Consider the following 18,777-nt stretch of genomic DNA (forward strand, 5'->3'; position numbering starts at 1 on the left):
TGGGCATTGATTACTTTGTTTTCTTGACTTACAACTTACTCCCTAAACCCAAGTGGAGAAACGTTCCTCCAGAACACTCTACCCTTTCTATTTCCCACAAGCACTCACTCATTATAATATATATGTGTCTTTTTTTAAAAAGCCTTGGTGATCATTTCACCTATAGCCAACTTCACAGCCCTCATTTTGTCATGCTCTGTGGAGGCTCAGGCAGTCATTTTTGAGTCTTAGTCTCGTCCAATGTGATAAATTATTTGCAGTTAATATTGACCCAGACTCTTGTAAGGAGAAAGAAACACTAAGCCCTTCCTGGGGATGGCTTCAGCTCTTTGACTAGTTTGGAACAGAGTCCACAGATGGACATACAGCTCTTGGCCTGCTTTGGTCCTGCCCAGATGGACAGTGTTGCAATTACCCACACTTCCCCAAGGCCGTTTCTTCATTTCTGAAAGCTGGTCTTGATTGTCTCAGAAGCAGAATTCAATTTGCAGTTCCCCCAGTAACGTGCTGTGATTCATTCGGGGACAAATCTGGATTGAACTGAGTCCAAGTGTCTCTTTTGTGAGACAGAAGGGAAGTATAAGTAGATACTATAGTCACCCAGATGATTCAGCCAGGAATTCATGAAGTGATTCATAAATCGTTATAAAGACCACTAAAGACTACTAAAATGGAGTGCTGTCTGGCTATACAAAGTGGGGTATTATCATTGGGGGGTTTTTTTAGATGTTAAATCAGATGTGTAATCCTTAAAACTGTGCTTTTCTTTTTAGGTTTTGAAAAGGATTCCTTTTTTCCCCCTCTGCAGTCAGCCAACTGCTAAAGCCATTTTTCATTGATTAGTTTTCACAGATGAATTTTAAAACCACTACAGATGATACCCCACAATTCTTTGGGGATATGAAGAATACCTCCCCAAATCTGCCATAGACCAGTTTCTATTCATTATTTCTACTCCCTGGCAGCAAATCAATAATATTTTTCATGTGAATGCAATGAAACTAGCTGTTCTGATGCATTCTTCCTTCTTTGGGAGGTCTGTAACCCCCATGGAAGAAAGAAGGAGAGGGGGTAACTATCCAAAGCACATACCAACCAACATTTAATCTAGCTGATCATGAAAACACCTCTTTTCAAAGTGTCAACCCCCAAAGCAGTGCTAAAACATACAGTCCCACATGGCTTGCACTGCTTGTGTATACAGTACAAATGAAGAAAAGTGAGACATATTTATGACATGTGCTTGATTTGCAACACAGCCTATTAGTAAATTTTGTTTGAAGAAATACAATTGTTAGTTGACATAGAAATACTTTGGATTTATACACAAGGGAAAGAGTGTAACTGAAAGGCGTTATCCAGCTGGAAAGACTAAAGGTATAAGCCTGGCTTGGGCACAAAGAACCCCAGTTTAGAAATGAGCAAATTCACCAAAGCAAACTGGGGAATCACATTGTCAGATTCTTAAAGGCAGTAGGTTGCTGATACCCCCCATCCCCATCATCTGGCAATGAGGAGCGAAACCTCAGATGCCCACAAGAGTCCTCTTCCAATCCTCCCTCAACCCCTCTCTCTGCCTTGCTTTGCATCTTCACTAGAGAGCATCTTACCTTATTGGGATAAACTGGTATCTGGAGAACTAGCTGTGTGACTTTGGCAAATCATTTCATGTCTCTGGGCTAGATACAGTGGTGCTCCACTGCCCTTCAGCTCCAATATTCTATGATTGTATGGATTTGTGAGCTCAGGATAATTCATTGGGAAAGCCAGTACCAAAAAAACGAGACTCTTACAGAAGACCACAACTAACTGCTCCTGGAACTAGGAAATTAACCAGATGAGTAAAAGCCTCGCCTTCTTTGAGCCTCTTTCCATAGTCAAGAGAGAAAAGAGTGCTAAGATTTTTTTTATTTTTCGAGCTTCATAGATATTCTAACACAGTGCTATTAGACAGCTCTCAAGCATTGGGTACATTTTAAATCAGGGATACCTTAAATGTACATTCTATTTAGAGCAGTCATTCCATAAACATGTGTCAATCATCTGAAAGGTGTCAGACATTCACTGTTTAAAGTACTTTGATATCTGTGAGTTCCTAATTTAAAATTATTCATAGTCCACCTGGCCCCTCACCTTGCATCCTTTATTTTTCTCTGTAGTACTCATTTCCTCTAGCTCAATACATAGTTTGTGGGTTTAAAATTGTTCACTGCCTGCTTCCTCTCACACAAACACGGAGATCTGTGTCATGTGTTACTCTCTCCGTAGTGCACTCGGAGCACTTGGTTGGTGTTCAGTAAATACCTTCTGAATGAATAAATGAATATGTTATCGCAGATTTTATGATCCCCGGTAAGAGTTGAGGTTAGCTTTATTTTGCACTTGAAACTGAGGCTGGGAGAAATCAGGGTATTTATTCAAAATTACCCGGCTGGTAAGGGATGGAGCCACACCCCAAGGCCGGGAGGTCTGACTTCTACTCCATCTGTCTTCTACGACAGCCGTCTGCTTCTCCTGCCATTTGCAATTTCTCTGCACATGAACCTCACCAGTTCTATGTGTTTCAATTGGGACCTATTGTTCTATGAAACAATCTAAGATTGAGTACTGCATCAACAGGAGAGTGCTTTGCTTCTGGCCCACATCACTGCAAGGTTGGGAAGCTCAATGTGAACAGAGGGTGGGAGCAGGCCACAAAAGAGACCAAGTAAATACCCCCAAATTATCAGACATTTCCCAAGGTATATGTATAGATAAATATTTGCAGAAATCTTTCCAAGGTGTTTTTATTTTTTCCCCCAGATCTTTGGTGAGCACTTTAAAACCTGTTTCCTTCTCTCTGTCTCTTTTTTTTGCAAACCATTGAACCATGGCTTAAGCTAAGGTTCTATAAACTCCTCCACTAAATGAGTGGAAATGGTTGACTCAATTCTCTGGTTTGCTTTTGTGTGATCTGCTTCTGGTAAGCAGTGATTTAAAAAAAAAAATTCTGGTCTGTTGTGTGCATTTTTACATAACAATCTTCTATTGTTTCAAAGAAGTATGAAAGGCCAAAGAAGAGACTGGTAAGCTATATCAAATGAAATCTGTGAAATGTCAACTGCAGATCAGCAGCTGGGGAACAGAGTTGGACCTAGAAAGACTTCAGTCTGTCTTCTGGCTCTTGGACACTGCTGTCACTCAGAATGAATGAGAGTGATGTCATCTTGTCCTGACATAGTGGGGGAATGAGATATTCCTTAGGAGAAAAATTATAAATCACTGCAGTTTATACTCAGCATCAAAATTATTTATTTATTTTAGTATCAAAAAGTTTAATTCATCTTCTTTGGAGTTAAAGAAAATTTTTCTGTTTAGGGCAGAAAATTCAGATCATATTTATTTGACCGTGTGTGCATGTTAAAAAGACTAGGTTGGAAAATAGGTGAGGACACTAAGAAAAAGGGATTTTGAGGCCCCCTCTACTCTACCTTCAGTAACAATAACATTTTGTGTTTTGCTTAGCAAGTTTCTGTTTAAGCATGCATGTTTTTTGTTTGTTTGCTTGCTTCTGGAGTAAATGGCCTCAGACTACTCAAGTTTCTTGAGTCCCTTTGGCTGTTTAAATAACATTCCTGGCATCTCTCTTGCTATGATTTAGTGATTGCTTTTGGTTGCTCCCAGGGCCTTGCCTTGAACAGTACGGCTCTCTCTTTCTCTGCTCCTCTCCTGCCCTCTCATCCCTGATTCTAATTTGCTATTTCTATTTCTATGAGCTAGTTAACAAGTAAGCAAGTTTATAAAAATTAAAGTTAATAGATTGTGAGAGATCTTTCAATAAAATACAATGTAGCGTTTTTAGGCAGTAACAAAATTGATTCTATGTGCTGTACTTGAAAGTCAGTCATTTATGCACTCGTTTCTTACACTGGGCTTTTTAGTGCTAAATTCTTATTTATTTCCTTGTTCCTAGAAATTGTCTGGATCACAATCAAGATCACATCTTGTTACTTTCCATCTTTTCTTTATATATGTAAAAGTTAGAGTTTTTGTACCATTTCTTTCCTTTCCAAAGCAAAGACTACTTTAAGTGTACATTTATTTCATTTAGAATAGTATATATTTAAATTTTTATTAATACTTTATATGGAGTGATGTACTGTATTTTGAAATTATATTAATTTATACCATATAATCTTATTTATTTGAATAACGTGGTGAAAAATCCAGACTCAATTAGCAAAAAGCAAAATGTAGAGTCAGTTGAAGGCTCAGTAAGTATTATTATATTCCCCCCAGGTCTCTGAGATAGATGATGCTAAAATCTTGATGCGTATGTACTTCCACATTTTTTTTCTCTGCTCAACATTGCTATTACATTAAGTAATATGTGGTAACCAAGAGAGAATGGCCAGGGTGTGAAACTTGTGTGAATAAATAGATAAGAATGATTTGTAATTAGCATATAATTATATACTCTCTAGATAGATAGATAGATACATAGATATATAATTTATATATAGATATATCATCTAAATATAGATATAGAGGTCTGTTGTATGAAATTAACATTCCAGATGACACCTAAAATGCTCAGATGAATTCTTTTCTTTTAGTTGGTTGAATACACCCCTTTTTTATAGCTAGTAATCATAATTCACCCTATAGTCACATCATCCCCAATTATAAAAATGTAAGGTTTTATACTGCTCACAATCTTTGCCTCCTTCCCCTTCCCCATACACATTTTCTACTCTTTGTTAATCAAACCTTCATTTATGAGTCAGACTTACTGTGCTGTGGGGGAGGGAGTTGTGAAACAAAATTATTCTCCTCCATCAAGCCGGTGATACTAAGGTCCTACTTCTAAATACTGCAACTTGCTCCATCTACACATCTCTGCTCCATCAATCCTTAAGAGAAAGGACAGGTGGCAGAAGTACCAGAAGAGAAGACTGAAAAAACACCAAGAGCATGTTATATCTTTTATTCCCAAACAAAGAAATATAATTAAGAAGGCAAAGGATCTTGCTGCTTTGTCCCCAAAAAACAAAATTGAGATGCCAAAGATGGCTATTTAGCAATGGCATAGGTTTCCTTCCAATTCAAATCCACCCCTTTCCCTCCTTCCCTGGAGATCTTCCGTTCACAGAATTCTGGTTTTGGTTGGTGATGTGGACTCCTTCTAGCCCCAAAGTCTGTGGTCTCACAATTCCTCCTGCCTCTCCCACAAGCCCAGATCAGCCTGTAAGACACATTGAGGACATGTTCCCCAAGAAAATAGCCTCTATACGGGGAATCCCGGCATACAAGTTTTAATAGATATTCTCAGGACAGTGCCAGCGTCCATTTGCTCTGTTTTTCCTCAAGGCCATTCAGCACATCTTTTCAGGCTAATTCCAGTTAAGATGATGTGCTTGGAAAATATATATTTACCAGGCACAGGACACTCAGTTACTCTTCTCTTCCAGCTGAGTGAAGATCTAAGTTCTTGATTAAGCAGGCATCCTAACCCAGCTAGTTTCTTTAAGCCTCCTCTGACTTGTCTTCTCCGTAAGTTAACCAGTCCAAATCCTTCCTTCTTGGTTCCTACATCATCTTACATAGTCTCATCAGACCTCAGCAAGGGGAATGCAAAAACAAATGGGATTTCATCCCATGGCTTCTTACTGTGGCAATACAAATGTAGAAGCTCTGCCTTGTTAAATACTGGTTCAAATACTGGTTAAATACTGGTTCAAAATGTTGAAAATTGCTTGATAAACTTGACTGGTTCGTCCTCCCTTTGATCACCTATGGCCCTACACAAAAAGCCCAGAAAAATGAAGTGACCTGTTTCTATGAAATAAGTGGTGTACACAGATGACGACATCTACATGTTGGCATAAAATAAAGCCTGTCTTTCTATACACTGTAAGAAACAGCCTATTTAAGGTTTTCAATCAATCACCTGAGCCTTTGCGGGGAAACTAAACTCTTCATTGCTAATATAGTTTTTCCTAACATCGTGATGCTTCTTTTTTTTTTTTTTTTTTGCGGTATGTGGGCCTCTCAATGTTGTGGCCTCTCCTGTTGCGGAGCACGGGCTCCGGACGCGCAGGCTCAGCGGCCATGGCTCACGGGCCCAGCCGCTCCGCGGCATGTGGGATCCTCCCGGACCGGGGCATGAACCCATGTCCCCTGCAACGGCAGGCGGACTCTCAACCACTGCGCCACCAGGGAAGCCCTGTGATGCTTCTTTTCACTGCACTGACAGAGTCCCTGCTCCTTTCTCCACCACACTTGCACCAGCCCCCTACTGAACTGGCAGATTGAATGTCGTTTTGATAGTCTATGGTCATTGCTCAACTTTAATACTGTTTGCACGAGTACACTTCAAGGGAACTTCAATGTTAGAAAGTATAAACTGCCCTTTTAAACCTAGTGAGTCAGATCCTGCCATTTTTCTGTATAATTAGAAGATCAATGGATAGTTATCCATTTTATATCTCGGGCTAGTTGATGATGTCACCTTATGTAAACACCTGTATGTCCCACCTCAGAAACTACCATAATCTCATTATGATTGCCCCCTGTGACTGCAAAAGATGTCCCAAATCGTGTGTAAGGTTCCTGTTACACCCCGGGCAACGTTCTTTGCCAAGCACAGAACCCACACAGATCTTTTTGGGTTCTGGATTTCAAACCACAGTTGACCTTTGAGGTTTAAGTTAATTTATTCTTGGCAAAAGAAAATGTATTGTTTAAAGAGAATAGGACTAGAGAGGCTTATAATAAAGTCTTATAACACTTCTTGGACCTCAAATATGTCTTACAGAACAAAATGTTTATGAGCTAAGTGTAAATGAATCAGAAACACACAGATTAAATTTCCCTTAAAATGCAAACAGGTCTAAAGATTAGCAGAAAAGGGGTCTGGCAAAAGATGTGCTTTGAATTTCACCAAACCCAGAGTATTTGAAATGCATTTTAAGAAGCTTGACAAACTCAGACTGTGACTAGATTTTTCCCTTTGTTGATCTCTTTTATTCCTTCAATATCTCAATTGAGAAGTCAGTGGTTAAAAATGGGAAAGAAAAGTCTTAAGTTTTTTTTAAAGGGCTTTTTGTCACACTCTTATACAGCCAGAAGAGGGAATTAGAATTTGGCTTTGAAGAGTTTGTCTTTGCTCCTGCTATTTTACATCTCTTATGTTTCCTTTTATAATTGTTTCCTCAGGTTTGCACCTTCTGCTCCATCTCCTCACCACATCAGCCCCCGGAGAGTTCCAGCTCCTCCTTCAATAATGCAGAGAACACAGCCTCCCCATACCCAGCAGCCCTCAGCATCACACCTGAAGTCTTATCAGCCAGAAACAAACTCTTCTTTTCAACCAAATGGAATCCATGTCCATGGTAAGCAAGTAGCTGACAGTCCCTTGAGTTTTGAAAAGTGATGTTGTGCTGTTGCTTTTAATCAAGTGTCTTAGTTACCTATTGTGGATTTCAGATGTCCTGCTATACACCACCAGGCTTTGGCTTTAATAACTTTCCTCTAAAATTTCACACTTAATCAGCATGAAATCTTGCAGTATCTTCCTGGCTTTGACCCTAAGATGGTGTGACTTAGGACACCCCCAAGTGGTCAGCCCAAGGTGATGATTCATTCATTGACCCAGCACTTTTTTTTTTTTTTTTTTTTGTGGTACGCGGGCCTCTCACTGTCGTGGCCTCTCCCGTCATGGAGCACAGGCTCCGGACGTGCAGGCTCAGCGGCCATGGCTCACGGGCCCAGCCGCTCTGCGGCATGTGGGATCCTCCCGGACCGGGGCATGAACCTGTGTCCCCTGCATCAGCAGGCTGACTCTCAACCACTGCGCCAGCAGGGAAGCCCGACCCAGCACTTTTAACACCTCATGGTTAGGCCCTAACAACAGCATCTTGCTTCCTAAACAATAAACAGTGTAAAAGGGAAACAACAGGAGTCCTTTTGCCCGTGCATGCCTCTCCTCTCACAGGTCTTTGCCCCCATTCCCATATGCCCAGATCCCCTCCATCCTTCAAGGCCCAGATGAAATGGCACTTCTCTCTGAAGCCTTTCCTGATCTCCTTGCTGGATGTAATCTCTCCTGGCTTTAAACACTTGATTGCATATCACCTGTATTTCTGATATTATTGATACTTACGCTCTCTCTCCCTTGTAATTTACTTCTCTGTGGGTAAAACTTGTCTTCACTGGTAATGTGTAAACTTCTTTCTAAAGTCAGAATTTTCTGACCCATTGTTCTTTCTTTTAGAGAACTTAGCATAGTTCTTCACGTGTTGTAAAGACACATAGATACTGGATGAGTTCATGGAAGAAGAGGAGGGAAGGAAGGCAAGAGGAATCATGATGGTTTTCAAAATGTGTTTAACCTAGAACATGCATGGAGAACTAAGTTTAGCTTAATTTCTTTTCTTTACTTAAACCAATTTTACTGACTCGGGCAGATATCTTAGTGAACATCCATAGAAAGTTGAGTTGTCAAATCATATAAACTCAAAGTATACATAGCCTTTTACTTCCTAGGGACAGACACACCTTCTGTATAAGCAGAAGGGATACCATACATTTAAACTGAGAGTTTCAGCACCTGAGAAGCATGACTCTTCTCCATCTGTCTCATGTTGATTCCTGAGTTTGCTCTTTATGAGTTATTACTTGAAATTAATGGGTGGTGTGGTATCCCCAAACAAATCTAAATCAGTATTCAAGCTGTGTGGATAAGTGTGAATAACTTCCCAAGATGGCAGAATCAAGCAGTACTATGGAGCTAGGTTTGGATAAGAACATCAAAGCAGGGGTCTAGACAGCCAACGAGGAGACAAAATGCAGACAGTGGCAGGTTGTTGGAAGGGAAGAATCTTGGAAAGCCCAGGGCCACTGGCTCTGGCTCAAAGTTCCATCCATTGCTTCTCCCCTCTCCCTGATAGTAGTCACACAAACCCCCGTTCCCCAACAAAACTTGGGCCTGTGGTAATTTTTACCTTCTTCTGTCAGTAAATTTCTTCTCAAGCTTTATTATGTGTTTACTCAAGCAAGAAACATTCCTTGAGTGCCTACTATGCGTAAAGCAGTGAATGTGTGAGGAAGACAAACAGAGCACTCTGTCTTCTGAGGGGGGCCTCCCAACCCTGACAGGGAGCTCTTCTAATGTGGGGGAGATTCAGGTGCTCTGAAGCCACCCTCACCTACAGGCAGGAGGCAAACAACAGGAGTTCGGGGTTTGTGGAATACAGAATAGGTCACTGATTCTAAGACAGACAATTTTTACCTTCATATTTTAACACTGCTGAAATCTGAACATATCCCAGTCAGTGGCATCATGTAACTGGCAGTGATTTTTCTTTCTGGTGCTGCATAGAACAATGGAGCATTTCACAGTCAACGGTGTCCTAATTCCAGTGAAATGCAGTATAACACACTTTGATTACAACTGTGAAAAACACATTTTAAAATTTCAAAAATTAACCTACTTGCATGAAAAAATATTGGACGGAAATTCTCCAAAATGTTGACAGTTTTTTTTTTAATCATGGTGGTAGGATAATGGGTGGTTTCTTTTCTTCTTTTTTCTGCTTTCTAAAGAAATTCTAAAAGAGATTTTGGAATTAGACCAATTTGAATGCAAATACCAATCTACTCAACTGTGTGACTCTGGACAAATTATTGAGCCTCAGTTCCCTTTCATTAAATGAGGGGAGTCTTACCTACCTTCTCTCATCAGTTGTTACGAGAATTCAACAAGCAGAGCACCTGGTACTGTGCAGGAGCTTAACTAATTAATGTTCTTCCTTCTACTCCCTTTTCTTTATTAGACTATTTGAGAATAGGAATAATATTTGTAGTCTTAGGGCAAGCATAATACTTGGTGCAAAGTAGGCATTTAATAAGTATTTACTGAATAAGTGATTGACACTTTCTCATTCACCAAATGAATAATGAAACAAGAGGGTACAGATAATGGGATTTACCTGATCATTTTGCCCTGCCTCTCAGCAAAAGACTCTTCTGCCGTATTTCTCATTTTTAGTTGAACAATGAATTTTCTCAGGTTTAGCTGAAACTTGAAATTGTGGTTTTATTTTTTAATTTCACTTTAATTGTTAAAAATTCCCATGGCCAGTGAGAAACTGCTAATAGTGTTACCGATCCTCCCTAGTTGTTCCCCAACAAATGTCCTTCTGCCCAGTGTTGTTGGAGCCAGTAGAATGAGACTGAGTTCGTTTCAGAAGCAAAGGAAAGCTTTATGCTTTGATCAAAGAATGGAGAGGCTCTGGCTCCTGCTCTAGAGCACAGGCTCTCCCAGAAAGGCTGGAGGCTGGGCTGCCTTATAGGGTTCTCTCCTGCAGAGGAGTGGGAGGAGTTCCTGGGGGTCCCGTGCAGCATTTCTGCAAATAGCATGCCATCCTCATCTTCAATTGCAGTGTCGTGCTCTGTGCTTCTGCACAATGCATGCCAAGCTGAAGTGTCTGGTGCAGCAGTTCTGCACTGGGAACTCAAATCCGACATATTAAGTGCAAGGCCCGCTATACGCAAGTGAAAGTAAACACAAAAGCAGAGGTTATCTTATCACCTAGGTTGTGTCTTATGTTTCCCGGGGACCCCAGTGGACTTTGCCAGTGACAATAGCAGGTCTAAATTAGATACATACAACAAGCCTTTCTGGAAGAGATCAAGATTAGTTATGCAAATTGGAAATCATGACTTTCTCCCAGGACAATGGGCAAGTGGCTGCAGTGAAGAGCTTGCAAAGAGTGTTCATGCATTAGCCCCTGGGCAACTGCTAGAATTTAGGGAGTAGGGATCCAGACGCAGACTTACTTCCTCCTCAAGCATTTTTTCTGAAAATGTTTTTGTGAAACTTTCTGGGCATGAGCACTTCTCATCAACTACTCCTTAGGATAAGGGCCCAAATTGATCTAATGTTTTTCAAGCAGGCGATACAGTGCTGGGAGTGAGGGGAGCAGATACCCTCTACATGAGTTGCTGTTATTGGCCGTGCCTTTCAGCTTTGGTTGCACTAGTTTGCTCGATGGTGTTATATAGCATCTTGGTAACTAAGAACTTCACCCCCATTAAAAGTAGATTTTTAGGGGCTTCCCTGGTGGCGCAGTGGTTGAGAGTCCGCCTGCCCGATGCAGGGGACACGGGTTCGTGCCCCGGTTCGGGAGGATCCCATATGCCGCGGAGCGGCTGGGCCCGTGAGCCATGGCCGCTGAGCCTGCACGTCCGGAGCCTGTGCTCCTCAACGGGAGAGGCCCGCATACCGAAAAAAAAAAAAGTAGATTTTTAAAGCCCTAAGCAGTGTCGGGATTCCTAACATGATAGCTACGGTGAATATTTGTTCTTTCTTTCAAGAAGTTCATGGCTTTAATGAGCGTTGTCACCCCCATCCTCTCTGTGCTCCCTACTGCAGGTAGAGGTCAGAGAAAAATGTCATCACTGTATTTTTAGAGATGGGAACTGAGACATAGAAGAATATTAAATGTCTAGGCACTGCTGCCTTGGCAAAGTAAACAGGCGTCTTTAACAAGAAGTCCACATTTCCAAGCCACATTCTTAATCTACCTATTTTTAAGTCAAAGGTACATCAAAATAAATATGTGTTTATATCTATCCATGGAATATACGTTTGTATGTAGATGCTGTTGCATTACATAGAGCCATGAAAGGTTAGTACTCAGAGTGGCTTTAGTCTTATAGATGAAGAAGAAAATGAGGTCCATTGAGTTTTGCTCATGTGTACTAATTGATAAGAGCTTAGATGTTGTGTGCTCTATGTATATATTTATTACGAGGTATTTTGTAAAAGGCACACTTTGAAAAGATTAATAGCACTGCTTTTTCAAGTTCCCTTAACCTAGTGGATGACCCAGGACCAGAGCTTAGTTTTGTTGATTCTGCATCCACTTCATCCATTCATACTGCCTTCGTTAGTAAGGGTGGATAAGGTGTCATTTCTTTTAATGTTTGAATACTGGTAGCATTTACAGGTCTCTGAGTGGCATCTCCAAGGCAACTTCCTAGTACATTTTAGTCTTTTATTTAAGATGTAAACATAAGGACAACTCTTTTCAATCATGTAAGCTTGTTCTTCAGTCTTTTCTTTCTCTTTAGGACCATTCTCTTGCCCGGGCAAGCCTCAGAATTTTGCCTGGATTAGTTGCCTGAGAGTCGATATTTGTATCAACTCTTTTTAAATGCTCTATTCACTCCAAGCTGTTAGAATGCTGTGGGATTTCCTAGAACAGTATTTTCACAACCTTCCTGCTTCTGGACCCATCAAGGAGAGGCGAAGTTCAATTCAGCAAGTGTTTATTGGTCACCCACTTTTGTCAGGCAAACATGAATGTCATTTAATCAATGCAATGTGATACATGCAATAACAGAATGTATCAGAGGCTCCCAGTTTATTCAGAAGAAGGTGTCAGAGAAGGGGTCCTAGAGGTGAATAGAGTTTCTTCGTGAATAGAGTTTTGTTTTGCTTTGTTTAATACTGGAATATAGCCGATTAATAATGTTGTGATAGTTTCAGGTGCACAGCAAAGCAACCCAGCCATACATACACATGTATCCACTCTCCCCCAAGCTCCCCTCCCATCCAGGCTGCCACATAACATTGAGCAGAGTCCCCTGTGCTATACAGTAGGTCCTTGTTGGTTATCCATTTTAAATACATGTGTGTACATGTCAGTCCCGAACTCCCAGTCTATCCCTCCTCCCCACCCTTCCCCCCTGGTAACCGTAAGTTTGTTCTCTAAGTCTGGGAGTCTGTTTCTGGCTTGTACATAAGTTCATGTGTATCATTTCTTTTTAGATTCCACATATAAGTGATATCATACGATATTTCTCTTTCTCTGTCTGACTTACTTCACTCAGTATGACGATCTCTAGTTCCATCCATGTTGCTGCAAATCGCATTTTTTCATTCTTTTTAATGGCTGGGTAATAGTCCATTGCATGTCCAGTGGTTAGGACTCCACACTTTCACTGAATAGAGTTTTGATGGTAAATAGATCACTGGGTAAGCCAAGTGGCGAGAGGCAGTCCAGGCAGGGGGAAGCAAAGCACACAGGCAAGAACACAAATGACAGCATGGTGTGTGCCTAGAGAGATGAGCCAAAGACAGTTGGTATACAGCTGGGATATACAGCTTCAGTCGTGGAGTAGAGGGAGATAAGGCTGAGGAACCTGCAAGACCAGCTCATAACGGGATCTGTGGCCACACTGAGTGTAATGCTGCCGAGTGAAGAGGCCAGCATGGTATTTAGGAAAGTCAGCCAGGGCACTGTGTAGAGAATGGAATGGGCGAGGTAGGAACATTACATCCTAAGTCTTGGGATTATATTGGACTGTCTGCATAGAACACCCAAACAGCAGTGACTTAAATAAACAGTCCAGTTCACTCAGATAGAAGTGGTAGATAGGGGAATGATGTCAAAATAATGTGGAACTCTGGTTGTTCACACACAATCTTTCCTAGGCAAGAGGAGCTGAGATGGCAAGAGAAGGAGAAAATGAAGAAGCCCTCAGCCTATCTGCTGCATAAGCAGAATCCCTTTCTGCTCTCTTTCTATAAAATTTGAAATGAGCATGATCCCAGGGGCTGCATCCCCAGAAAGGTGCACACCTGACCTGCCCAGCCCTCAGCTGATGGCCGATCACAATTCTTCCTAAGTGCTGGTTCTGTCACCTGCTGTCTCAGTTCCTGCAAGCCATCATTTCCAGTCAACATTTTTGTCCATTTTTAATAAGCACCAAAGAGCCTCCAGCCACATTGAACCGGCTGCCCAAATGCTCTCTTGATTATTTTGTTACTCCTGCAATGAGCAGGTTTCATAGATTTTGAGTGGTCTGTCCCACTCCTGGTTTTCCCAGAGAGCCTGTTATTTGTAATACACATTTGTACAGAGCAAAGGGCTTCTCAGGATTTGTTTATCATGTTATAGCAGCATGCCTAGTGTACTCTTCTCATGTGACAAGACATGTAAAAGTAAACAGTGCATGGAGGAGAAGCAGCCCCATGGAGCCAATGGTGCACCAGTCTCCTCCAGCTTTCTGCTTTGCCATCTTTAACAGTGGCTTCCATCCTTCTGGTCACAATACGGATGCTGATGTTCTCCATTCATTTCTTGTCTCAGTTTCAGGCAAAAGTGAGGGAGAAGAGTGAAGGACAGGTGTACCCCAAACTTAGTCCCATGGCCACCCTCACATGCAAGGGAGTCTGGGAAGACAGGTATTTTAGTTCATTGCCATGCTCGACAAAACTGAGGTTCTGTTAATAATGTTTATTGGATAGACAGACTACAGGGTGTGCCAAAGATTCTCTGGAACCGTCTTCTAATCTGTAAAATGAAACTATCTCATGGATTCATTCACATTGATTGCCTCTGGGAAATCAGTGATAGAGCCTAGAGACCTCTTTCTGAGGGTTCTGCCCCATTTTCTGCCCCTCTTCCCTATTCTCTTAGGTTTCTATACTTTCCACTGCTTGCTCCCATTTTCACCCCTCTGGAGTTGCCAGCTGCCAACACAAAGATTTCCATCATCCAAGATCCAGTCATTAGATTTCATTAGGAAATCACCATGAAGCTGTCTCCCCAGCCTGAGCTGTTTGATATCAAGGCAGCAGCAGGGGAAAAGCAGAGCCTTCTCTGCTGGTCCTGGCTCCTGTGGTTCATAAGCTGTCTTTCTCATGATTTAAGTGTGCCTGCAGGCCCCGAAGAAGCAGGCCAGTGAGCTCCCAGACAATAGTGGCATTTTCCCACCTCGGTGTGGACAACAAAAGGTTTCCAGACACCAACAGGCCTCCAAGAACAAAACACGTTGTAAATGGCTTGTCCTACCAAACAACCAAACCATCTTTCAAACTGAAGAAACCTCAGAGCACTGATACTTAAATGAAATGGAGTGGCAGGTACAAGCTTAATTTCTTCCTCTGTGTTGGCTGTTTACTTAACAGTGATTGTGCAATGGTACTTTCCAGAAGAGCCCTATGGGTTACAGCCATGACTGATCTCATTTCTGGGAGTTTATAGTGTTAAATGTTTAAAGCTTATTTTTTTTAAAGGCAAATTGTAGAGACAATAAACATACTTCCCTCCCACAGGAAATTTAGTCACATCTGCATATGTGAGGTTGTGAAATAATAAAGCAGTAAGTCTAGAAATTGTATTGCTTAGAACTTAAGCATGTGTCACAACTTTGCCTTGAAATCTCGGGAAGACAAATAAGATTGATAAATCAACAGTGTAATAGTCTTCACTGAGAAAGTTGTGACATATTCACAAGGAGATTGAGCCAATGAGTGTACTTCACGTTATTCTGATGTTATCAGCTGATATTATCATCAGTGGTCATAATCAGGAATAATTTTTGGTATCAGCCTTGATGTTATTAATGCTTATATAGTACTGGGGATTGATGATTAGATCCAGGGAAATTCTTAATTACTCTTATATACTTAATTACTACAAAATTATCCCAAGAGCAATTTTACATTGCTAGTACTTGATAAATTCTGGCAGTGCTAATTCTATAAAACAAAAGTTAAATTTAATTGTGTATATGAGCGCAGTCAGAATTTCAACATGTTGGGTTTTATGACAGGTGTGTAAGATGGTCATCTTAATCAGAAGAGCTGTTTGATTGATTATGGAAAATTGAACTGTGAATAATCTACATATATGATTAAGCATCTGCACACACAAGCACACACACTCACAGATTAAACCCATATATCAGTAAGGATATTAAAGGACTAGATCTAAATCAAGTAATCATCACTAAATTCTAAGTTTCCTTAGGACAGGAATTGTATCTCCTCACAATGTTTGGTACATGGTAATACTTAATAAAAGTTTATTGAATAAATATGAATTAATAAAAAGGGGAGGAGGAAGAGAGGGATTTTGCCCATGGTTTCTTAAACTGGTTGGTGGAGCCAGCCGTTGGCAAAATTGTGACTTGGAATCAAGTTTTCAAGGCCTGTCTTTTCTCTGGGCACTTCCTCTTATTTTCCTGTTCGTCTCTTTAGATATCCAGTGCTTACCAACTGCCTGGGACCTCTCCCTAGAGGAAATAGGATGATTTAATGATTTACTTATACATTAAGGTAAATTTAATGCAATACTCCTTCTCATGAGTATTTGCACATCTGGTAGTGAGTGTCAAGTAGTGAAATTCTGAGCAGTGGCAACCCTGTGGAAGAGGTATTTTGAGGCAGTCCCAGGGCCCATAGGTGCAAGTCCCTTGTTTTTGAAAGCACTTTTCAGTTTTCAAAGCATTCCCAGCCACTAGCTTACATACCCCCAAATTGGTCACAGTATCTCAGAAGGGGAGATTTCCAGAAGAGGAAGTTGTGACTTGCCCAAGGTGATAAAGGAAGAGAAACAGTGAGCTGTAGAAAAAGCTGTAGAAAAGTCTGCAGAAAAAGACTTTGGAGTCAGGCAGATCTGAATAGGAATCTTATGAGCAAGTCATGCAATGTCCTGAATCTAAGTTTCCTGACTATTTTATTTTTATTGAAATACAGTTGGTGTACAATATTACATTAGTTTCAGGTGTACTGAAATTTGACATTTACATGCATTATGAAATAATCACCACAAGTTTAGTAACCATCTGTCCCCATACAAAGTTATTACAATATTATTGACCATATTCTTTATGCTGTATATTACGTCCCTGGGGCTTTTTTTTTTTTTTTTTTTTTTGCGGTATGCGGGCCTCTCACTGTTGTGGCCTCTCCCGTTGCGGAGCACAGGCTCCGGATGCGCAGGCCCAGCGGCCATGGCTCACGGGCCCAGCCGCTCCACGGCATATGGGATCCTCCCAGACCGGGGCACGAACCCGTATCCCCTGCATCGGCAGGCGGACTCTCAACCACTGCGCCACCAGGGAGGCCCCTGGGGCTTTTTATATAACTGGAGATTTGTACCTCTTAGTCTGCTTCACCTGTTTCACTGACTACCCTCCCCTCTGCAAACCACCCATTCTCTATATCAGTGAGTCTATTTCCATTTTGTTTTGATTCTTTGTTTTGTTTTTTAAATTCTGAGTATAATAGGGGGATAGTGATACTTCTCTTTCAGAGTTGGTGTAAGAGTATGCCTGGTCTGCAGTATATGCTCAGTTAATTAGAGCTATTATTATTGTTGTCATTTTTCTACTGTGTACCAGATACTGGGTGTGCTGGATACTTCCACTTGTATTGTTTAATCCTCACAATAACATTAATAAAAATATTAATATACACTAGCCTCCCAGGTGAGACTGAGAGTTTAAGCACCTTGCCCCAAGTCACATACCTAGTGAATATCAGAGCTGGTTTTATAAACACAGTCTGACCCCAAAGCCCACACTCATTCTCCTTCATGATGATGCCTGTAGCTACAGTACTGTAAGAGTTTTTAGTTAGCTTGGGAATTATTTTTGTGTGAAGGTCAAATGTGGAACCATTAAAGATGAGGTTCCTTACAGGGCTAAAATTCTGCTGGCAATACAGTTACTATGATTCATGAGACAAAGTGATTTCCCACCAACCACTTGTCTTGTGTATTTTGCATACTGATTGCTGAAAATGTTTGCCTTTTTTTCCCCCTGTGTCAGGCAGTATGGTGCATGTTTACAGTGTCCTTTCTTATTAGTCCTCATAACAACCCTATAAAGAAGGCATTGTTTATTCCCATTTTACAGCTGAGGAGTCTGAATCGCTAAAACATTAAGTAACTTGCCCATGATTTCTTAATCTTGAAATGGTAGAGCTGGAAACTACACCCAGGACCATCTGACAACAGTCTATGCTCTTCACCACTGGATTAAGAGCCGTGACGGTCCCTGTAGGGAAGGGATAGCTCACACTCTGATTGCCCCCAATGGTGTTACCCCACAGGTGTGTATGTGTATTGGTGCGTCTGTGTGTCTCTGTGTGTGTGTGCCCACGCGCATGCACACGCCCATGCTCTCATGTGCCATGTTTGCTCAAGCACACGCCTGCTGGGAGAAACTGTTCGGAAGCCTGATTACTAAATCATCAAAACAGGTTTACTGGATTCTTAGCACAGCAGTTTTTAAATTCTTATTGACTTTTTAAATTAGAAAAAAAAATTTTTACCTGTTCATTTTTTTTAAAGTACTTAGGGTACTTAACCTTATAAAGAGTTTAAGTTGCTTCCCAGCCTATGTTCACCTTAATTCCACTGCTCAAAGGTAATGATTATTAAGATTGGTGAGTATTCCTTTTAGGTTTTTAAAAATGCTTCTGAAAATGAAATATATGCATGTATATGTACATAACATGTGCCCTGTTATAAAGTGGCCTCACATTCTGCATTTTATTTTATGACTTACTTTTTTTTTTAATTAATTAACTTATTTATTTTTGGCTGCATTGTGTCTTTGTTGCTACACGCAGGCTTTCTCTAGCTGTGGCGAGCGGGGGCTACACTTTGTTGCAGTGCGCAGGCTTCTCATTGTCATGGTTTCTTTCATTGCGGAGCACGGGCTCTAGGTGCTTGGGCTTCAGTAATTGTGGTACCCAGGCTCAGTAGTTGTGGCTCACGGGCTCTAGAGCACAGACTCAGTAGTTGTGGCTCACGGGCTTAGTTGCTCCATGGCATGTGGAATCTTCCCGGACCAGGGATCAAACCCATGTCCCCAGCGTGGGCGGGCAGATTCTTAATCACTGTGCCATCAGGGAAGTCCCACTTTTTTTTAACTTACAAAATATATGCTTTTGCTTTCTGGGTCAATGTATGTAAATCAACTCCTTTTTAA

The 18,777-nt window shown here is 41.1% G+C and overlaps 1 protein-coding gene across 5 annotated transcripts in view; it reads left to right on the forward strand.

The window, feature by feature from the left end:
* Window positions 1-18,777, forward strand: part of GLIS3 (GLIS family zinc finger 3) — a 526,603-nt gene that overhangs the window by 480,620 nt on the left and 27,206 nt on the right. For all 5 annotated transcript variants that reach the window (XM_081236440.1, XM_081236438.1, XM_081236439.1 and 2 more), the window contains one exon: window positions 7,198-7,373. In XM_081236440.1, coding sequence (XP_081092566.1) covers window positions 7,198-7,373 — 176 coding nt within the window. The remainder of the gene's footprint in view (window positions 1-7,197; window positions 7,374-18,777) is intronic.

This window comes from Mesoplodon bidens (assembly GCF_964165515.1).
Source record: "Mesoplodon bidens genome assembly, chromosome: 6".
NCBI classification, from domain to species: domain Eukaryota; kingdom Metazoa; phylum Chordata; class Mammalia; order Artiodactyla; family Ziphiidae; genus Mesoplodon; species Mesoplodon bidens.